Source organism: Uloborus diversus, chromosome 3 (assembly GCF_026930045.1).
Source record: "Uloborus diversus isolate 005 chromosome 3, Udiv.v.3.1, whole genome shotgun sequence".
Classification (NCBI taxonomy): Eukaryota; Metazoa; Arthropoda; class Arachnida; order Araneae; family Uloboridae; genus Uloborus; species Uloborus diversus.
In genome coordinates, this window is record NC_072733.1 from 210,797,894 (window position 1) to 210,822,196 (window position 24,303).

The window sequence follows — 24,303 nt, forward strand, 5'->3', positions numbered from 1 at the left end:
CACATCAAGGGATAGTTGATCCCTTCATGGGGGTTACTTGATCCACAGAGACTTTTCATTAGATCAGCAGTTTACCTATGAATTTTAGTTTTCTACATAATGTTTCTAAACATTAACAACATTTCTAATTTTCTTTATTAGATGCTAATAATGTGAAAACACAAATAACATTGTTTTAAATTCAACTGGGAAGTTTGTGAAAAAATGTCACAACTTTAATGAACTTAGATGCTTTTGACCAGTTACTTATTCGCCAATTCAATTATGAACAATATATTTTATAAATGAAACTAATTCTTTTAAAAGTAGCGTAATGAAGCTAAAATTACAAGAACTAATTAAAAAATTACAATGATAACTACAAAAATTTACTTTTTGCCTTGCAGTAATAAAATTAAGAGTTTTTCAAAATGTTTAAGTATTATTTTTTAAAGATGAAAAATGTAAGTATCTGTATATTTATGAAAAAGAAAAGAATACCTAGCATATGTTTTCAAAACCTTAAAAGTCAACACCATGAAAAACAAACATTACAATTGTTGAAGTTCTTAAAGTTACACTCCACCTAACTGGATGTGGCATCTTTACACATTCATTCTCATCTACTAACTTTGGTCAATTCTTAAGGATTAATGGATTGATTAAGCATATTACTTTTTCGTTTTAAAAAACTTGTTTCAAGCTCTGGAAATCCAACTTTGCATTCTATTTGATTTACATAATAAGCAACTCTCTCTTTCATTGTAAATCTAACAATAGCAAAATCATTTTTTGTTTTAAATTCAAACAAGGATAATCAATTTCAACTTGTTCAAGCTCATTTGGTTGATCAGAACATAATTCATCAGTAGAATTAGTTGATGTTTATATGTTTGAGGTGTTCTGTTTAAATAAAAACCCTGAGTTTGGTTACAAGTGCAAAATGATATTTTAATTATTTAGCAGATTTACTGCAGGAATAGTGATCAGTATCATACTATGATAAATTGTATTGTGTGAACATGGTTTTGAATGTTTAAAATTAAAGTCAACTTAGTAAACTACAGTTATATTGTTTTCATTGTGTTCATATTTTATAGGGATACTTGATCCATGGGATCATGTATCCCCTAATATAAGGTTTTTGTAAACGTTGTTGTTATTATTAACAATCAGTGGCAGTTTACTAAAAATGTGTCTTTAATCATTAACAACTGTATATATTTTAAAATTACACTTCGCCCTTTTTTATGTTGTATATAACAGATAATGCTTCAGAATGCTTTCCTTAAAAGTTTGCCTTGATACATTCAGACAAGCATTTCTTGAGCTAAAAGAAAGGCTGAAAAAGACAGAGTGTCTGCCCACCTGGAAAACATGGAAAACCTGAAATTGTCAGGGAAATCTTTTGTACTGGAAATGTCAGGGAAATTTACTTTTATATGCAAAATACCTGGACCCTTTTTTCTAATTATAACCAGTTTCAAAAGATTTGTTTTTCTTTTTTGCAGTTTAGTAAAAGCAATTTGGTCAAAAATTCATGTAACTTGAAATTACTAAAAGAAAATATTTCTTTCCTTAAACTAGTTCTTCAAACCCACTTTTTGTTTACTAGTAGTTCTCTCACACCACACAATCTCCCCTAAAGCTGAGACCCTACCAAAGTTGAATGGCTTCTATTTGTTCAAAAGGCAGAAGTTGTAAATTTTGAACCAAAGACAAATACCTATGACACATTGAAATCGATGTTGAAGTGTGGTGAACTTATCGAAGCAAAGTTGAGTTTATTTATTTCGGTAGCACCAGAATTGCATGTTTTTTTACTAAGATTCCAGGCAGGTAAACCAATGGCCTCTTTCTCAAACCAGGGAGCAACTTATGATTATGCAGTTTTCATGCATAATTTAATTTTTTTCCCTGTAGAAACAGATGTGAAAGAATGACGGATTCAAAAACACTTCTCTAATTTTATGCTTTCATATAGATCCCAAGTAATAATTTCTGACAAATTAAAGACACAAATATGTTGCAATATTTTTCTTGGTTTCCAGTTGTAAATTACTACACATTTTTGCTGACAAAAATTAATCTCCTTGCGATTCTATAAAGGAAATTGACTGTTGTGAGGGGATGACACTAACTGCTGTAGAGAAACTTTAAAATAATTACGTGAACGAATTTCAAATGATCTTTTTAACTTAAATTCTTCAATATGTTCATATATATAATAGCCAATGATCGAGTTACAGCTCGATTTGAGCTTTATTGTGACAGGGCTGAACTGGATCCGGTAATGTAACTGTTTTACTGGTAAGACTGTGTCACTTGAGGGTAATGAAGAAACGAAAAAGGCGTCAACAATGAACACTATCTACTGGAGTTTAGGGTTAATCCACTGGAGTTAGGGTAAAATGTCAACCATCAAAATATCACTAAACGGGCAATCGCTTCGTTCAAATGTAGAAGCAATTTTCACCCGTCATATCTTGACGGGGGGTTTTCTAGTTTTGAAATAAAAACCATAAAAATGTGAACTGATTGTTTGTTTGCATAAAAATTAATTTTTGCTCATTTTTTACTAACAGTAGGTACAAGGGAGCAAATGACATTTGGATACTTTAGACTTACATTAAAGACATTAAAAATAAAATGTAGAAATTTTACTTTTAATGATCTCGTTAAACTTTACCCTGAAAAGTAATTTAGCTCCTAAAAATAGGTGGGTCATTTCACGCCAAATTGCCTAATGCCTTGTGCCGCACGCATCTCCGATTTTGTCCATTATTTTTTTATAAATAGATATCTATGAGACAAACCCAAATGAATTTTTTTAGATTTTTTGAATGAAAATTGCACTTTTAAGAATTTTTTTTATCATTTTTCGTCGACACCGTATTTTCATGAATTTAGAAAAATCTCTCTAAATTCTTGATTTTTCAATCAATTAAACCAAATTTGGTATAAATTTCAAGCTAATACTTTTCTCCTTCAGTGTAAATAACAGAAAGTATTCTGTAAATAGTTGGGTGTTGCCACTCCTTATCTAAAGTCAGTTTTTATGCTTTTCCAATTGGGAGAGTCAATAAGTCATATCTCCGGACCTACTTTGATCTGCATCAAATTGTTTTTGTAGCACATTTAAATCATTCTCTTGCTATGTAGAAAAAAGTAGAAGGGTGTTTTGTTGTTTTGAAATAAAAAATGAAGTTTGTTTTGCAGTAATATAAGTTTTCTATTACTTTAAAGCCCTTTCAATATTAAAAGAGCCCCAAAACTTTTCAGAACAGTTAATTCTGAACTGTCAAAGGATAAAAATTGATTATTATCAAATAGTTAAGCGCTAAAAAAATCTTGACTTTGGAAAAGAATTTTGCAAAAACCTCTGCTTCAGACTTTACAAAAAAAAAACTTTTGATTGAAAGTATATTAAGTATTAAGGAGAATAATTTGAAAAATAGTGTAAAAAATATTTGTAATGGCAATTTGTTGCATGTTTTTCGACATTAAAGGATATTAAAAAAAAGAATTACTATTGAACAGCTTTCATACGAGGGCAAATCAAAAAGTCTTTGCACCTGTTTTTTTATTTGCCAAAAACAGGTACATACAGGTATTTTACAATATACGTAGTGTACTACATTCTTTACACTTTTTCTCTACGTAGTCATCACACGGGTTCAGACATTTGTCCCATTGCAGCACTAAATTAGAAATCCTCCTGTTGTAAATTTTTCTGGCTGCCTGTGCAACCAGTGTCAGACCACGTTCTTGGCTTCTTTGTCACATGTGAATCTCTGTCCTGCCAGAAACTTCTTCAGTGGAGCGAAAAGGTAAAAATCACTAGGGCAAGGTCTGGACTATAAGTGCCCCTGTGAATTGCTATGGGCTTTTGTCCATTGCTCTATGTAAAACGAATAACACTTCGCTGCTCATAAGCTGTAGACGTCTGAAGAACAACCGTCATCTTAAATGACTGATAGCAGCTCTACTCTTCCGAGCAAAAAGCAGATATGGCTGGTACGGTTCAAGGAACTCACTGCTGGGAATGTATATGTTTGCTTTGTATTCAGTCATATTTCGACTAAAAAAAATAGACGCAAAGACTTTTTGATTTACTCCGATAGAATTAACTTGTTTGGATTACGTAACACCTGACAATTATCCGCCACTCCTACAATACTCATGCAACACAACTCTAGATTTCTCTGAAGAAGATTATTTTTGCTGATTGAAATATATTTTAAAATCTTAATGAAACTTATTGATAGAAATTCTGATTTTCTCATCTTTTGATACAGAGGAAATGTGTTCCATCTGCATCTTTTTAAAGAGATCAAACAGAAGGTATTGAAGGAAATTTGTAAGTTGTTCTGCAATAAAAAAATTTGAGATCATTTTGAATTGAGTTGAGAAATAGAGTAAATTTTTTAAATAAATGCAGTGCGCATAAGCATCCCTTTCATTTAAAATTTTATAACCGACTAAACTATGTGTCGATTGACTTTCAAAGCATTTGAAGAATGATGTGTAATATGGCTTACAAACTGTGTTGCTTGCATAATGAAAGGAATCCAAACAACTGCTTGTACTAGTACTAGGTACAAACCTGGTTATTTTTTAATTATAGTGGCAAAATCCTTATATGTTCAGAGGTTCTATTTAGTTTTGGTATGGTTTCTTTGTTCCCTAAATGATCTGATTCAAACTCACTGCCTTAAAAAATAATTTATAATGTCTACTTTGAGGAAAAATTAAAAAAACTTTCTTTTCGTTGAGAAGTATGTAATTTATGTACTTAGTATGAATACAAGTAATTGTTTACATTGTGTTATTAATGAAAAAATACTGTTGTACACACATTATACAAACATTGTACACATCATTGTTCTTGCCCTTTGAAAGTGAATTGACACATGGCTTTTGTTGATTATAAAATGAGAAATGAAAGGCATGCGCTTGTGTGGATTGCATTTATTTTAAAAAATTACTTTATTTCTTAATTCAATTAAAATTATCTCAAACTCTTTTTTTCTATATTGCAGAACCAACTTACAAATTTCCTTCAATATCTTCTGTTTGATCTCTTTAAAAAGAGGGCAGATGGAAGAAATTTTCTTTGTATCAAAAGATGAGAAAATCAGAGTTTTTATCAATTTTTAAGTAAGTTTCAAAGAGATTTTAAAATATATTTTAATCAGCAAAATTAATCTTCTTCAGATAAATCTAGAGTTGTGCTGTATGAGTACTGTAAGAGTGGAGGATCATTGTCATGTGTTACCTAATCCAAAACAAGTTCATGCTATGGAAACTTTTCAAGAGTAATTCTTTTTTTTTTTTAAATCTTTTAATGTCAAAAACATGCAAAATAATGCCATTAGCAATATTTTTTAGCACTATTCTTCAAATTATTCTCCTTAATATTTAGTATACTTTCAATCAAAGGTGTTTTTTGTTTTTTCGTTAAGTCTGAAATGGAGGTTTTTGTGCAGTTCTTTTCCAAAGTCAAGAACTTTTTTTGTTCTTAACAATTGATACAATTCAATTTTTATCCTTTAATAGTCCAGTATTAATTTCTCTAAAAGGTTTTTGGGCTAAAAAAGCCCCAAAAGGGCTTTAAGCTTAAAAGGGCTTTAAAGTAATTGAAAACTTGTATTTTCTGCAAAACAAACTTTATTTTTTTTACTTCAAAACTACAAAAAACACTCTTCTACTTTTTCTACATAGCTTAAAAATGATTTAAATATGCTACAAAAAAAAAAGATGCAGATCATAGTAGTTACTCCAAACTTATAAAACCTCCCTATTGAAAAAGCATAAAAACTGATTTTAGATAAGGAGTGGCAACACCCAACTATTCACAGAATACTTTCTGTTGTTTACATTATAATAGAAAAGTATTTGCTTGAAATTGATACCAAGTTCAGCTTAATTGGTTGAAAAATAAAGAAATCAGAGAGATTTTTCTAAATTCATGACAAAACAGTGACTCCAAAAAATGATCAAAAATCGAATTTAAAAAAAATTCTCCAAATCGTAATTTTTATTCAAAAAATCTTTAAAAATTCATTTGAGCTTGTCTCATAGATATCTATTCGTAAAAAAAAATAATGGACAAAATCGGAGACGTGACTGCACGGCCAACTATTTACAGTGCCGGTAAAATAAATTGCATCTCCCTCGCATATCCTCTACAATGGGATTATGTGAGAAATTTTGGTCGACCGATTAACAATGAATGTATGGAAAATTCTGCAAAACTTATGAAATAAACATTTAACAGCAGGAATCCTATAATTGTTTACGTAGATCGGGGCTGTTTCCGGGTCAAAGCAAATTGCTGACTCCATGCTCATTTTTCTATTTCTGAACCTGCATGTGAGTTTAGAGAAAAAAAAGTTACTTTTCCCCATGTCAATTTAAGTCTAATGGCAGGATAAAGGTTTTTAAATTGTTACTTACCAGTTTTGCCCTATGGCACGGAGCAGAATCATCCTGGAAAATGACATTTGGAACTGAAGTAAAGTGATCCCGGATAGTAGGAAGCAATTTCTCCTCCAAAATGCCAATATACACCTGAGCATTTACTGTTCCTTACACAAAGTGAAACTCATCAACCCCTTGATCAGAAACACATCCCCAAATCATCTGGGATACGGGATGCTTAACTGTGTGTTGAATGCAGTCGGGATGATATTCCTCTCCTTTGCGGCGCAGATGATGCAATTTTTTTTACCAGCACTGTAATTAAGGCGATTTGATGTGGTATGATCCATGAATGAGTCATACAATATTCGTAAATTCTTACATGGACATGAAATTGACCGTGTTTGTGAGAATGACCCAGTTATAGCTACAAATTCAAATCAGAAAAAAACTTTTGAAACATTACCATTATTATTTTAAAATTTGAGCTGTTCATTCAATGCGTTGTTTTCATTTGCTGGTTCACCTATCCTAATACTATTATTACAGCCTACATACCAGAATATCAGCATTCTTAAAATAATATAATTCACATTTCGTTATTAAACTTTCTTCATGCAGCATTGTTTCAAAAAAAAAAAAAAATAGTTTGCCATCGCATTTTAACACTACTGCCCCAAAATCTTTTCAGCTTTATTTAAAACAAGAAAAAAAGCTCTTTGAAGTCAAATGCTCAAAATATTTTATATTTTTCCTATCTTATAAAGTCCTTGCATATTCTATTTGAAATGCTTCAACACATTTGCTTGGTTTTAGTTTGAACATGCAATTGTTTTTATCGTCTTTTGTATTAATATCAGCCAGATGGACATTTTCCCCATTATCAGTTGATTAAATTTTTGTTATAGCGTTAAGGATTCTTTTTTTTTCAGCAATCACGATTGCTTATTGCTTTCATTTGACTGTTTTGATGTGCTATCATTTTATTTTCCCGCTAGCACCCTCCGCACCATCACCGTCGACCGCCTCCTCACGATGCTGCTCCTATAGCGAAAGCCGTCTCCAGGTTGCATCCATGTCCTACACACACGCGCATACATACACACACACGCACACAAACACATACACACATACAAACACATACACACACACAAACACATACACACACATACATACGTCTACACACAAACACATACACACACTCAAATGCATACACACACACGCATACATACAGACACCTACACACACAACTACCCACACACTCATGCCTGCACACAGACACAAACACATATGCCTACACACTCATACACATTCCTCCCTCCCCACACACAAACACTCATACACACAACTACCCACACCACTCATACCTGCACACAGACGTTAACACACATGCCTACACACATACACATACCCCCCTACACACAAACACACGTACCCCCCCCCCCCCCCCCCACATAAACTCACATGCCTACAAACACACACATACTCGTGATTGCGAAAAACATAATTTGAATTCAAGAGGTCAAAATTCAAATTAATTTTTTTTTTTTGTCTTGAGACTTAGGCTTTTCAATTTTTTTCCTATTAATAAATCACTATGCATGAAATAACCTATTGCAGTAGTATTAATATAAATGCATGGAGTTTTTGCCGTTGTTGTTTCTAGTTATCTGCAATTTAAAGTATTTGGGGATTTAACTTCTCAAAATATAAAACACCTGTTTCTAATTGGGTTTAAAAAAGTCATGCTAAGTGGAACTTCAAAGTGAGTTACTCCAAGATTACAAAACTGCATTTTCCTTGAATAATTTCAGGTATAAAGTAATTTGCTAAACCTAAAATATTAACCATGACTTCTTTATGCAGAAAGATGTCGAGTCAGTTGATGCTAATGAAGTGCTAGTTTGTGAGCCAACTGCAAAAAATATAATTGGTAACTTTTGTCACTTAGTTTTTGTACATTTCCTATTTATTTTCTTCACTTATTCAATTTGTTACATGTATTTATTATTATTATTATTATTATTTTCAGTTATTTTTAAGAGTCTCAAGGAGTTTGTTTCTGAAATCGAGTTTGCGCTGAGCTTTGAATCTGGGTTAGTATATATTTTTTTGAAGGTTCAGTTAGAAGTAATATTAAAGGAATGTTTACTATTAATGTACATATTCCAAGATTGAGTGAAATGTTTGATGAAAGTTGAAAGCCCATATGCTCTCAAATATTATTTACATTTTGTGTCAATTCAAGCTAGGGAAGAACAGAATTGCAACAGCTAGTCATATCTCTGATCTGCTTAAATAGTGAGAAATCGTATAACATCACAGCTTAAGGGAGCAAATATGACTTGGCTTGTCTACTAATAAATACCATGCAGTTTCACACTATCCTTCCAGGAAAAACTCTTGCAGCTGTTAGAAGTAAGGCAGGTTGCTTCTTCTTTATAAGAGCTTATAAGAGCTCCAATACATCAATTTTTGATTGGGCTGTTTGTGTTTCTGATGGGTATCAGAAGTGACTTGCCATCATTTCTGATAACACCCAAAGCTTCCTTGATACGTAATGTATCCAAAATTAGTATCCTTCTGACACCTCTAAACTTTAATGTTAGCAGAGAAACAATCAAAGCTTCTTAGTCAACTTTGCAATTCAGTTGTCCAATTAGTACATTTATTCTATCATAATCTTCCAAATTGTTAATTAGGCTTCAATAGCAGTTTTCACGGAGGGCTTCTTGCGCGTGAGCTACCCTCCGACTAGATTCACTGATGTGTTGAGCATCCACAGCTCCCTGCACTTTCCACAAAATGTCAGGATTTGCTGATTAAGGAGCTGCCACTGCTTCTCAAAAAAAATGTGCTGCTCTGTACATTATCTGCATAATTGCTTCTGACTGCATACTTTTTTCTGACAATTCAATTAACATTTCATTTATTGAAGCAAGAGTCCCCTTTGCACAGTGAGTCATTCTCTAAAAGTATATTTTGTTTGTATACCAAGGCTACTCATGTGAAATGTAACTTCACTCCTTAAAAACAAAACAAAATGATCATTTCCAAAATGGTTTTAGTACCCAATAAATGCAAACATTGTCTTATTAGGGTCAGATAGATTTTTAAATATGTCTACCTTTCTCAGAAACATTTCCATCTTTTTAACCTGGGAGGACGTGCAAGGGTCATTTTGTTAGCCCAACACGTGAGCTAAACGCTTGTAATTCTAAAAATAGAGTCAACTCCACAGGTTAGCAGATGCCTTCTTGTCATACGTGAAAGTTTCATTGGAGATTGAAGTAACAAGTCAATTAAAACTAACTTCATTTTATTGAACAATATAATATTTAACAACTGTAATTTATGTAACTTCTGTAAATAGTAAAATAATCATAACATGTTTCAACAGCATGCAACTAACTTAAGTTTCCTAAATATGTTTCAAAAAATTTAAATGCCTAACACTCATAGCCAAAACAAGCAGCCATTTCCTATGCTAAGTTCCAGATGCTGCTTCAATAAGCGAGCATTCGTTAAAGAATGGCTATCTACTGCCGAAAGGATGAAAACTGCGAGAAGTGATTCTGCCCTCAATTTCTTCTTCTTATATCCTACATCGCACGATGAAGCACGTCATGCTGGAAATGCGTACCTAAGATCCGCCTGGAAGCTTCTGGAATCTTCTATCTATCCCTTCTCAGCAGGAGATTGCATCATCCATCCGCTCACGCCCTGACGTCACATCCTTTGAATCATTCATTTTTCGATGTTTACACATAGTAACTTTCTGATCCACGACACATAACAAGTGTCCATAACAGGACAAGACAACTGCTCCCGCATTAATAAAGAAACAAGAGAGTAAATATATCTTATACTTATCATTTAAGATGAATTTGTGAGAATAAAACCTAAACAGACATTTTGTGGCTATGACATTTTATGACCCCAAGTCTTCTGCAAATAGTAATTGCCAAAAAACTAGCCACCGATTCATACTTTTCTTATCTTGAACGGATTTCGGGCATTTTTGCTCCACTAAAACACATTTAGTCAATTACTGGGGTCATAACATGACCCCGCAAGTCCTGCCGTTTGTTTTACTGACCAACTATTTTGAGTGGTTAATCCAGCGTCACGCGGACGCTATGCAACGATTCCTCTCCTATCAGCCCAGCGTCACTTCTCCGCTACACTCTCTGATCGACACTGATGTCCCAGCGTCACGTATATGCTTTCTCGAAATGGAACAATTGAAGTGAATATTTAAATGATAATAGATGGCGCTAAATGGCTATAACTTTGATCATATTCGAGTCACATGGCATTTGACCTTCATGTACACGCTTTAGTTTCTTATTTGAGCCTCTCAATGGGATAGATTATTTTTTATGTAAACAACAGTGAGTCACTGCTCTGCACATATGATTTATGAGGTCTCAATTGCTCTTGTTTATATCTTTGCTTCTCTTTTTTTTTATGAGTAATTGAAAGAGATATACATCTAGCTGAATAAATTATGGGGGAGGGAAGGAAGGTTAAAATATTTTTGCGTATGTGTTCCAGACTTTTGGGATTCCCCGTTCAATGAGAGTACAGGAATGATTTCAAGAGGCCTGAAGTTTATGATTATTTTTCAGTACTTTCTGATCTTGTTCTTCTGTATTTATTCTTTTTCATTTGGAGAATGGAAAACTGCAATAAAAATGGTTAGCGAAGTGAGTGAAAGGGAATGTTTTCGAGTGAATTATGAAGCAGTTTTGAGACTTGTCGCGTGGGAAATATAACTAGTTTAAATTCGTTGACCTAAGTTGTTTTAATCAAAATTACATAAGGGACATATTTTTTTGCTACATTTCTTTTTCTTTGAGTCCACACTCACGATGTCAAACTCTAACTTTGTTTTTGTGCACGTATCATATAATTTTGTGCACATGGTTAAAGTTTTAGTATTCTACTTATTTCACTTCCTTCTAATAATGTAATAGTCTTTATATTAATAATTAGTAATCAGTTGTACATTGTTTAAGCAAAATTAAAATTTCAAGCCATTATTTTGAGATGCTGATTTTATATGAATATTTTTGTTCAGTTAGGCTTAACTGCTGTAAATGCTCAAGCCGATGGCGGCGTTCCATTTCAGAACATTCGGTCCCATAGCTGCACTTCGTTTTCCGAGCGCTGGCCCTCAAGGGGGTTAATACGGTTATTTTATTTATATCCCTTCAGTATTGAAGTTATTTCATGTAAATAGGAATGTCAATAGCATACTAGAAAGAAATAGGTTGTTTTCGACATTTTTTGCTGTAATTGAATCAAATAGTTGTTTCATCAATGAAGAATATGGAGCTAAAAATTTTTTAGAAAAGAGAAATTCTTAGATCATGAAAATTTCAGTGAATATGATCCAGAATTGCAAAAAGGATGGAAATTATTTAAATAAAATGAATAATTCTGATTTTTTTTACTGCAAAATAAGATATAAAATATAGTTAGATGAGTTTGCCCTCAATTTAGTGATTTTTTTGTTTTTTTTTATTTTCAATAAAAAATGAAGCATTTTTAGCATTAATTCTACAAGTTTCTACATCAAAAATACCAGCAACAGCATTATAGTTGTTATAAAGTTTTTAAAGCTCACATGAAGCATTATTATCCGCTGTGTGTCTAAACTTGATTTAAAGAACAACCGTAGAAATACTTTCATTATAAGTGCGATGTAAAGCTCATTTATAAATCACACTTACGTCTATAAATTCAATTTCAATGTCAAAATATATAAGACGTTATGGTTTAAATAATAAACAAGTTGAAAAATGATGTTTATTATCAAATGGCTGGGTTTTTGTCTGGGGTCATTCAGTGACTCCCGCACGTCTTAACCTTTGCCAAGGGAATGCACCTTCTCCATTTTCATTCTGGTTTTGAATTATTTACATTATGTTTTTATAACAACTGAATCATACTGCTAAGCTAACAAATTCTTCCAATACCTACAGTGCTTCAAAATTTTTAACATTGTTCCAAGTTTTATGCCAAGATGAAATTTTTGATGACAGATATTATTTGGAATTGTAGTCGTAGAAATAGTGACTAATTTGGCACTGTCATGTTGACTAAGTAATATATCTCAAGAGCACTTATCTTTCTTTTAAGATAAAAAGGTTTCACTCAAAAAGCTAGTTTTAAGCATCTTTAATGTAGTAATAATTAATTCTACTTACACATAAACCTAAAGATTGACCTTCAATTGTTAGTCTAATGCTATCTAAAACCTGTGTGTCTTTTTAATTCAACACAGTCAAGAATTGTATCTAACTATTATATTCAAAACTGTATTTTTGGGGGGAGGGGAGACCCTGAATATTTGGATTTTTATTGAAAAAATAATGATAATTTAATGTAAATTGGTTTCAAACCACCTTGTCTTTTGGTTAGTCTCCCAAACCCCAAGGTGAGTTCCCCCATACTTTTTTTTCAATTACAGCATAGATTATATGTGATTCAATGCTTAATGCAGCTATCTCCAATTTCGTGAAACTTTCATGCATTAATTTTGAAGGGAAAATTCCCACTATTCTGTGCTTGAGAAATGCTGTTTAATAGGATGTGTAATGTTAAAGATTTTTCCTTTTTTTTCAGAACTCATTGTCCTTTGCATACATTTCTCATGGATTGTGTGAAACTATTCTTGGACGAAATCAATATTGAAATGAACAGATTAATGGAAAAAGTTGCTCATAGTAAATATTTTTCATTTCATGCATGTTTTAACATTTTTACTCTAGTATTGTACATTTGCTCTCTCTATATATATGAATTTTTTTTTAAATGTCCTTAGGCTTGGAAGCTTGGAAAACAGTATCAGATATTGATGAGCTAAAAAAAGTTGACATAAAAACAGAAATTTTACTAAGTACATTTACCCTAAATGCTAGTTTAAAAGAAATGGAAGACCTTATATTTGCTCTTCCTGATTACTCGAATCATTTCATTCAACTTGTTTGCAATATGTTACTGGAATATAAAGATTACTGTAATTCTGCATATAAAGGTAAGTTATATTGTTAATAACATTTATTCAGAAATTTCATCCTTGAAACTTTTTTTTCTATTTGATTAACTTTTTCTCAAAGTGTTTACTTTGTTTTTAAAAAAAGGTAAACTTTAAATTGATTGATAAAAATGACAGTGCTGATTTTAAAACTTGTGACTAGTTCGCAGTCTTTGCTTAACAAAGACTTGTCAAATGCTCTTTTGTCTTTGAAAAGTACTAAATCTATTAAAATAATCTCTTTTATTAGTTAAATGTTGTTTGAACTGCTGTGTTAGTTTCCCTCATTGAAAAAAAAAAAAAAAACTTTAAAAGTTTAATATTGATTTTCTTGTAAATAAAAAATAACGTCCTCATTGTTTTTAAGTCTAATTTGTTTTGTTGAAAATGTGTGTATAAAGACTTCGGTGTTGTGTCTTTTAATATGTTTTTTCTTAAAGGGCTTTTCATACATTCTGATTTTTCGGATGAACAGCAACGTGTTTTTAGCCTTTCTTGGGCTCGTGATAAGGATATCAGCCGATTATTAAGGTAATTTGCATTGCTCCTCTGTTTAGGACTTCCTCGTATCATAAAACTTTTAATATTTTATTGAAATATATATTATATACAGTAGTAGCTTTTCAACAAAAGCAAAAGCAAACTTTTACTCATTTTCTTAATAATAACACATTTTTTTAATATGATAAACTTTATATCAAAGTTTATTTTCAGAGAGTACTAAATACATGCTGCACTTAAATTGAAACAACATAACATTGGGTGGAATTTTAAGCAAGTTTTAATGATTTTTTTTTTCAGTGTCGTATTTGTCATTTCAAAAAGCAAGGCTATGATAGCTCTTGAAAAAAGTCCCTATGGACATGTTTTTGCTGTAGTTTATTTTGCACATTGTCTAAGTCTGAAGCAAAACCTCACCACAGAGTTTCTCAAAATTAAAGTCACTCACTTTAAAAATGAGTATTTTTTAAAAAAGTTCTACTAACCTTCCATATTAAATTAGGCCTTTTTGAAAACTTTGTAAAGACTTTGTAACACTGGTGCTGAATTTGAATACTTTAAACCAGAATTTCTATGTATCATTAATTTAAAGCTATAAAAATGCATCTTTGGAAACCCCACCCCCTTTATTTGTAAAAAATTAATAGTTGGTGTTTCACTTAAATTAGTAAAAGCAATGAGTCTTAATATTTTTGTGTAATACAATGGTACTTTGTTTTCTTTCAAACAGTCTGTTTTTTTTTTTTTTAAATCATGATTGCAAAAAAAAATTGTGTTTAAATATCATATTTTATATTTTTAGGTCCCTTCCCAATTGGAACAATTTGAAAGTTCAAAATTACGAAGAGGAGTCTCATGACTTTGAAGAATCTCCAGAAGAAATTCGTTTCCGCAATAAGGAAGAATCTGAACTGTTAATTAGAAACCTGTCTTACTGTACTGCCAAAGATTCGATATCTCCTTGTGAAATCATTTCAGATCCTGTTAAATTAAGAAATTTAGCTTTAATGCATGAAAGCATGGTATGTAAATGATATGCAATCAACCCTCGTTTATCGCGGTTAATTCGTTCCAGACTTTACAGCGATAACTGAATTTCCGCAAAGTAGGATTCTGTATATATATTTCTAATTGGAGCGCATAAAACTTACTTACGGCAATTTAAATAGGTTTTTAATCATTGTTAGAGCCCCCTAGACATAAAACAGCATCTTTAACCACCATTACATTTGTATTACTTAATATATTGCACAAAATATGAGAAAATTAGGTATGTTAGACGCAATAGATATCACATTGTTAATTATTGGGAGATAAACTACACACTCACGCAGTTCTTACACGCTACTACTAGTCTATGAAAAAACCTCAACTTGTTCGATGATGAAACTGCCCGTTAGTGACCGTAGGAGCCCCCGTTCTTCCTATACATTTACGTATACGACTTAAAAAGCTAGTACATTGTTGAACACAATTTACAGATTTATTTATCCCCTAGCAATAATACAGAGATTTATACTTTTCAGTTAGTGCTTAATGGTTAAAATGAAATAGCGATTCCCTACACTTTCTTCGGCGATTTTATGCCTCCACTCCCTCTACTAGTACAACTAGTCCCTCAAACCTTACTTAAAAGCTTACCTTACTTAAAAGACATATACTTTGTTATTCTTTTGTAGAAAAAATTTATATGAGCACATAAAAAAGGCTAATTACTATATTTCAAAAAAAAAAAAAAAAGAAAGAAAAAACCACGATGTAGTGAAGCTGCGAAAGTCAAATCGCAAAGTATCGAGGGATGACTGTACTTTTGTTTAGAGTTTCCAATCCCCCAATCTTGATCTCATTTCCCGCGGGATCCGGCACAATATTTTAGCGGAATTAATTCTGCGGGATTAAGAGAAGAATCCCGCGGGATTTCCAATCCGACTATGATTTTCCATACAAACGTTTCCCAATTTTAGCCGTCTTCAAAACGAATATTTTTACAAGTATCATCCAAAGTTTTAATAACCTTCCTGTATACCTGAAAGAAGAGCAACAAAAACTTTGTCTTATATGGTGAACGGTAGATTTACCTTTTAAGAAAACAATAAAAATAAAGCGCATTTTTTCTGAGAATGAATTGGTATTCTCATTCGAGGTTTTAGTGTTCATACGTTTAGCAAATGGGAAAACGCATAAAAATTACAAGACTTTTCGAAAACCATCTCTAAATATTGAAACCTAGAAAATTGAGCTTTAGAAGAAACTAAAAAAGTGTATTACAGAGTGCAAAATCAAATGAAGTAGAGTAGCTTGAATGCATTGTTGGAATGCTTCTATAAACCTTAGGAATTCACTCGAAACCTTTAACTTACTAAATGTGCAGAATATTTTCTTCCGAAGAAGAAAGCAAGGAAAACATGACATTATTTTTTATTTCTGCACTCTAACCTGTAGAAATCACCTTTTGATGTCTTTGTGACGGTGAAGCTGATAATATAAATGTGGGTGGTATCTTAAAAATTATGTTGTATGAACTAGCTGAGCTATCTTCAGTATTTAGCACAAATCTAAAAGAGGTGACAGAAACTAGGATAGAACTAACAAATCAAAGGCACTAATGCAATAACCAACGTGAATGAAGCAACAAGGAAAGTTACACTAATCAAACATGCTCATTTTTGTCGAAGTTTGGATTTCATGAGCAAAAACCCCTAACATGACATTCTCCAGAAAAAAAGAAAATCGATCTTAGAAGGGGGTGAAGTTAACAGATCTCTTTTGCTAAATGTCCGCAACTATTGAATCTCCAGTAAAACCAACTGCAGTAGAGCCACATCGTGCGTTTTCATCGAACCTATTATTTTTGAGCAAAAATCTTGTCCCATCTCATACGAGCCATGCTTTGTTAAGACGCATTTGACGTTTTTAAAGTACACTTTTGCATAACAAACAATATTCGCTAATTGAGATGTGACTTTGTAGTACTCCACATTTAGCATACGAATTTCGAGATAACAACTAATTCATGTAACAAAAGCAGTCCCTTTGAAAATGCACAACTTTTTCTATTTGTAAATTTAACTTTTAGAAGAATAGTCAATCCCGTGTGTTCACGGGATCCCGCGGGATTGGTTTTTTACAATCCCGAAATCCCGCGGGACTGAGATTGGCGTGAGATTGGAAACTCTACTTTTGTTGCAAAAAAATTGTGGTAATTACAATAATGCAATGTCTGAATACATTTTTCGTTTTTAGGAATGGTTTTCGAACAACATCATAAGCTTTGCTGAAAGCTTACCCCTAACCTGTGATATACAATCAAGCATTGCATCCGCTTTGCATGAGAAATTCAATGTAAGATAAGTGAATGTTTTACAGAAGTAGTGTATGGTATTTATTTTATGCCATTGTATTTTCTATGAGTGAACTTTCTGATATTTTTTTTCATTTAAAGGTACTGCTCTTTTTATTTTTGTAGGAAAAAAAATGGGGGAGGGAGAGAAAATAGTGAATAGTAGTATTTTTGTTTGTTTAGTGAAGATATGTAAGTTTTCTTTTGTAACTCATGTGGAATTTTCTTTAATATTTTGTATGTGATAAATAATTTGCACATTTTTGGCTTTTAACTCATGTTCAAATTATGGGGAGAATGCTTTAAAAAACCATAGTTTAATTTAAGTATGGTTTATAGTTAAAAAATCATTTAGCAACATTGGGCTTCAACTGAAAAAGCAGCAAATAGTTTGTTTAATATTGTAAAAGTACCTTATGCGTTACGTAGTAAAGTTTCATTCATCATAGAAGAACAATAAGCAGTTATTTTTTCACAATTAAAACAAAACAAAAGAAAATATTTATAGTTTAGAAATGCTGAAAAATAAATCTATATCTTTTTCCATCCAATTACTTCTGCTACTTACAAGTTTCAATTGGATTTATAAGCATCTTCTGTGAGGATTTTATTAGTTTCTTAGCAACAATAGTTAATTTGTTCTCATGATACTTTAAAATACTGAATTTGATAGGTTACAAATGGCAACATGTAGGGTTTAGGAGTTAAAATTTAGGATTTCTTTAGAAAAATGCATATTTCTACCTACTAATATAAATATATTTACAGTCTGAGTAAAAACTTTAAGGCCAGTAAATGTTTTTGAGAATTGGACATGAAGATCAAAACATAATTTGAGTGATAATTATTAACCTTAAATACAAGCAAAAAATGACAAAATAATGATTTGTAATTATCTTATCAGAAAGTACTACAGATCAATATTTGAGCCTGAAGGAGCTGAGTAAAATCTTTAAGGCCAACGTAGAAAAAAGCATAGGAAGAAAGAAATACAAACATTTAGAATCTTATGCAGGAGCCATTTCTTCGAATTACTTCAAATATTCTTGTTTGCTTTGACCAAGTTCGGGATCTGTTTTATAACATTCATCTTCAATAGTAGATTTCAGGCCTATTGATGAAATAAAATGTCTCCCATTTGCATAAACTTCTTGCTAAGTTACCAAATAAGTACTTGATTGGGTTGAGATCTGGAGACATAGCTGACCATTTCAAAGTTGTTGACATGACAACATTGTTGACTTTTAACCAATTATGTGTATTGTTACTCGAATGGGTAGGTGCATTGTCTAGCTGATATTTCCAATTTTCTCCAGCAATAAATTCAGCATTTGGTAAAAGATGACTTGGGAGGACATTTTGATATGCTTGTGAATTCATTTTACCTGAAACAAACACAGTTGAGTCCATACCATTGTAACAAAAGCATCCCCAAGTCATGACATAGTCTCCACCCAATTGGCGCTTTGAGAATATTTCTTTTTCCCTTCGTAAATCATGCCAATAGTACTTCCATCCATGTGGTACATCCAAGTTCCACTTATTTTCATTAGAAAAAATATTTCTATCCATTGATTATCCCAAGTCATGACTTTTTATCTGAAGTTCAAACGCTCTATTTTGTGCCTATTCAGTAACTGTGGCTTAGCCAATTTTGCCACCTAAACAAAACTTTCACACCTTCTAAATGTGTTATATATCGTTTTTGACAAACATTTAAGCCTGTCGCCTGAATAAGTTTCCTGGTTCAGTACTTCCCAGTTGATGTAAGTTTGCAAACACTTCTTTCATCACGCGAGGACAAAGCTCTAGGTCTTCCACCGGGATTTTTTTACTATAATCGTCTTTCAATCTCAATAAATTATTGACCACAGTCTTTAATCTTCCTATTTTTTGGCAATAGTACGGCTACTCATCCCCGTTGGAGAAAAAGCTTCAATCTGCCCTCTTTCACGATCAGTTAACTTACCTTTCGACATCTTCACAAAGAGCACCAAAACTTCTTAGAAATTAATGAAAAACTACAAGTTGGAGGGTTTCCACAATCACATCAACTGCTGTGATATTTATTCCAGTAAATCTACATTTTGTATTTAAGAAATACTGGTGGTCTTAAAGTTGTTACTCATGCTGAAATACTATACTAATACTTTTCTGTAAAAGCATACTTTAAAAAACTTAAATATTGCGTTATTTCTTTCAAATGAACATTAATGATTGCTAGTTCAACAATATTAAAATCCCTTTAACTTCATTTTCCCATATTCTCAATTTTTTTTACTGGCCTTAAAGTTTTTACTCAGGTTGTAGTTTGAATTAACAGTTTGATACATTGAATGCATTGTAATTAGAGAAGTTTCCATTCATTAAACTTAGTTTTTAATGTAGTGTTTTTTTTTTTTTAATGTCTTTATAAATTTCACCTACTTTTATTTTTTAAGACTGAAAATTATTCTGTTTTTTGTTTGGATTGTCAGGTTTTTAAAAAAAAGGCTACTAGAGGTTTGAAAGAATGGAAAAATGTCAGAATATTTATTTTGGAGAATGTTAAATTGAATTTAAGGGAAAAAATGTTTTGTTAAAAATAATGAAAAAAAAAAAAAGTTTGGATTTAAAAAGAAAAAAAAATTTAAAACCTGATTCAGTATTTCCTACATGTCCAAGTTATCAGATTTTTTTATATCTAAATGTTGCCAGGGTTTTATTAATGATATTTACTGAATAAATAGTAAATTAAAGAGCATTTGTCTAAACTACATAGTCACCCAGCTAAAAGCCATTGTATTGCTCACTGTAAGTTTGCACAAAACTTACCAAGCATACCATTGTGCCTAGCTGTAGATTTGAGATAGTTGAATGTATAACTTTTTCTTTTAAAAATTTTGACCTAATATTTCAACCACCAGTTTTTGAACCAACCTTCGTTCTAGTCGCTTAGGTCTTAATGAAAAAATGGCTGAAAAGTTTTTGAGATCTTGATAGTTTTCTTTCCATAAAAGCTCTTACAGCAGCTGTATGAGGTGGAAAATCCTCTGGATTTTGATAAAAGTAATTTATTAAAGGCTAAGTAATTTATTAAAGACTTAGAAGAAGGATATTGATTGATATACTTTCTTTTCTGAAGGTGATAGTAACAGTACACTACCAGTTATTACAACTGCCATGCCAAAAGTTTTTGTTATTATATAATTACTCTTGAGCGTTTTAAATCATCCACACTTTCAAGCACTGTTCCCTGTGCTGAATTACTTTTACTGACATTAACAAAATTCAAAATTGTTCCCTCTTAAATACTTTCATCATTTTCTAATGGTATAATTCTTGCTGACTTTTTTTTCTTTATTACATCTTACAATAAAGAAAAGTCAGCAAGGTCTAGGTAGTCAAGGTCTCTTAATTTATTTAATATCCCTTAAAATGTATATTTACCATTAAAATGAATTATGGAATAGCCTAAGGAAATTTACCATTTTAAAATTTACTGGTTACACTTTTTTTTTATCAATTCTTTTTTCAATATTTAATAAGATTTAGGTATTTCAGGGTATCACAGGATTATAACAAATATATTCTGCACAAGTAATTAATTTCTCATCGTTTCACTTTTTATAACAGTACATATAGTTTCAAAAGCCCAGTGGCTTGGTGGTAGCACCTAACGCTTCCACACCACATATCTGGGTTTGTTGCCCGTGTCTACTCAGCCTTATGTCCATTCAGTGGACCAATAAAATGACTGAAGCGTGCTTGGGAACTTCACCCAAAGGGGTTCCGTATTTGGTTAACCGAAGAACTGGAACATCTGCCTTACACCCCTCAGTCAAGAGTCCTCAGTCAAGAAAACTGAGATGAGCTTAGTAAACTCCGTGTGCCCCTGGTTTGACACCGAGATTTCTAGTTGACTTATAGTAGTTGACTTATGTTGTAGCATGGCCGACAATGTAGCATCAGTGTTTTTCCTATGTAAAGTTTTTGCTTTCCATCTTTTTTGGGTACAAAAGGCTTTCTTAAAAATCTTTCTCAAAATGCTGTTTTTTCTTTTAGTACTTTCCTTCCTTTTTTTTATTTTGCTGGTCCTTGTGTAAAATATTTGCTGGAGTGTTTTACATATGTTAGTAACATTTTTCCTTTTTCTATGCTGCCTTTGAAAATGTAATGCTTAAATTTATATTTTACATAGGGAATCATATGTAGTTTTTATTTTTAGGATGATAATTTTGAAGCTACTGGGGGCATACAAAGAATTAATCAGACGTAAGTGTTTTTATGCTAGGTCTCAAATGACGATTAAAATGAATGTTTATGTTATGTTTCTCTTTTTAAAGTAACATCAAATGTTATGTTTTTTAAAGTAATTAAAAATCAATATTTAGATGCTTGAAGCAGCTTGCAAAGGATTTTGAAGATCTTGCTGATACTTGTTTACTGATCTTGCATTTAGAAGTCAGAGCGCACAGTTTTTTCTACTTGCTTCCATTATCAAAACAAGTATGTTTTAAAAATGTATTTTAGAATATAATATATAAGGACTCACTTTTGTATCAAATGAGGTTTATTTCAGCTTTAGGCAGTTCTGCAAACATTTTTTAAGGGAATAAAAATAAAGAAAACGTATAAATGATGGTTGCAATACAGACAGTTGTATTGATTCAACAAATTAATTTACTTGTGTTCTTTATATGTAGACCAAGCAAATAATTGTTTGTTGTATTTTCTTCTTTTTCTCGTTTATGAATGAGATTTTTTTTTTGAAAGTTTGTTATTTTGTTACTCTTTTCCTGCTTTGAATTTGCAAAATAAAAATTGTGATGAGACTTTTCTTTACTTCATCATTTTTTTTCTTTAGTGAGCCATCGTTTTTTCTTTAGTGAGATGTGTGTAAACTTTCTTTGGTTACTTTTCTAATTACAGAGCTCCTACATGAATCGTAAAGATGACCAAGAAGCTGAACCTGAAGTAGTAAGGTTAAATGCAGATTTGAGCAGAATTGATGAAGCACTAGCACCTGTTCTGCAACCGAAAAAAATTAAGTATGTAAAAAAATATTTTACAAATTCTTGGACGTTTATTTAAGAATTTTGTATTTAGCAACCAACTTTATTTTCTAGGTATATATTTGAAGGCCTTGGTGAACTGTTGTCAACAATTTTGATCAACTCGGTGTCCAATATTAAAAAAATCAACGAAAATGGGGTAAAGAAAATGTAAGTTCCTATAATGAGTACAATTGTTTGGGCCATTAAATGATTATAGCAGGGCTCGGAGTTGTTTTATAATTCCTAAAATTCCTGATTTTCTTTTCATGTCCTGGAATGTCCTTGAATTTTATACAATGTCCTGGAATTCCCGAAATTGAAAACCTATTTTTTTTAAAAATTGAAAAGTAAGTTTTCCGAAAAATAAAATTGTGTAATCCGCAAGAGAGTGTTCATATTTTCTTATTGGAGCACTGTCATTCATTTGCAATCTTGGGGTTAACCAGACTCCTCCACTGATCATGTTGACCATGGAGGTTCAGCACGTAGATATTTATTGTTGAGCTGTGATGGCATTCTCTCTTGCAAAAGGGTTGTGCCATTGTCAGTGATTGGAGGTTTCACATCTATGGAGCTTGTGATCCGAAATTTCTGAAAATTTTGAACTGACATGCTCTAAAACTGAAAAATTACTATTAAAAAAAAAAAAAAAAAAAAAATTCAATGATTTCAATGATTTTTGTTTGCATATTTGAAAAGTTTTTTAGGGTGGGTGTGGGGGGGGGGGGGTTGAGCTTCCTCATAGTTTCCAAAAATTTCACACTGTCTTCAAAAAATTTTACATGAATCCACTATCATCTCTGGTTTAAACCATCGCTGCTAACGCTGTAAAAAAGCTAGGGCATGGTTTGTCACTCCTGAAGTCAGCTCGTTTTTTTAATTATTAAAAAAAATATATTAAACATTTACAAAAAATTGTATTTGTGATAAAAGTTTTGAGTGCTAAACATTGGTACACAAAAACGTGGGTGCTCAAAGAAGATGCGTGTGTCTGCCCCCCCCCCCCCCCTCCCACTGTACACTGCCTCAAAATTCCTACAAAAAGTCCAAATATCTTTGAAATTTGTGAATGCTGTCAATATAGTTTTAAGATTTACAGCAGATTTAAGATCATGTGTGCCCATCTTCAATAAATATCATGCAAATATGCTCAATTTGTCCAAGTATACACGTAGTCTGTCCAATAAATATGCAAACTCATGTAATCTAGCAGCCAATGATGCGGACAATAGTCCCACTAACTGTCGGTGATAACTGCCTGAGACCTAATGAGTTGTCAGTGCTTGGCAGATCGCCAAACTGCGAGTATGTTGCAAGTTATGTTATTTTCTATTGTCCTTGTTTTTCTCTTCATCAAAAAAAGAAATTGATGAAATCACAGATCAACGAATCAATTAACATTTGAAAGATTGCATGCATCGTGTGCGACCAAATTTGACTCAAGGTGATGGATGGATCCTTCACCATTACAATGCACCAGCACATTCAGCATTGATTGTTCGCCAGTTTCTAGCACAAAATTCAATCACCATCCTTGATCATCATCTTTGTTTGCCAGATCTTGCATCCTGCGACTTTTTCCTATTCCAAAATGCAAAAATGTGATGAGGGGACGTCACTGAGAAGATTTAAACTCAATAAAGTGAGAAATGACAAGACAACTAAAGAGCCTAACTCTTGAGGTTTTCCAAAGGTTCTTTAAAGAGTGGAAAAGATAGGGTAAATGCATAGCAACAAATAGAGAGTACTTTGAAGGGGACAAAATCGATGTGGACTAAGTTTTGCAAAATATTTTTTTGTGACCTCAGTTTGTATATTTATTGGTCAGGTAGTTATCAAAATAATGGAAAGACTTTAGATTTATTAAGAATTATTTATTAGTATGGTGTAGGACCACATTTGCCGTGTAATACAGCTTGGATTCGCCAAGAAATCGAGTCATACAAGTGTTGAATAATGTTCAGTGGAATTTTGTGCCA

General features: G+C 32.1%; 1 protein-coding gene across 1 annotated transcript in view; it reads left to right on the forward strand.

Annotated features, from left to right (window-relative positions):
- LOC129219158 (exocyst complex component 4-like) overlaps positions 1 to 22,496 on the forward strand; it is a 73,530-nt gene extending 51,034 nt beyond the window's left edge. Inside the window, exons 12-22 of the mRNA XM_054853477.1 lie at positions 8,269 to 8,335; positions 8,435 to 8,498; positions 13,036 to 13,136; positions 13,235 to 13,447; positions 13,888 to 13,978; positions 14,751 to 14,970; positions 17,192 to 17,290; positions 21,496 to 21,542; positions 21,662 to 21,776; positions 22,200 to 22,318; positions 22,397 to 22,496. Coding sequence (XP_054709452.1) covers positions 8,269 to 8,335; positions 8,435 to 8,498; positions 13,036 to 13,136; positions 13,235 to 13,447; positions 13,888 to 13,978; positions 14,751 to 14,970; positions 17,192 to 17,290; positions 21,496 to 21,542; positions 21,662 to 21,776; positions 22,200 to 22,318; positions 22,397 to 22,496 — 1,236 coding nt within the window. The remainder of the gene's footprint in view (positions 1 to 8,268; positions 8,336 to 8,434; positions 8,499 to 13,035; positions 13,137 to 13,234; positions 13,448 to 13,887; positions 13,979 to 14,750; positions 14,971 to 17,191; positions 17,291 to 21,495; positions 21,543 to 21,661; positions 21,777 to 22,199; positions 22,319 to 22,396) is intronic.
- The last annotated feature ends 1,807 nt before the right edge of the window (positions 22,497 to 24,303 follow it).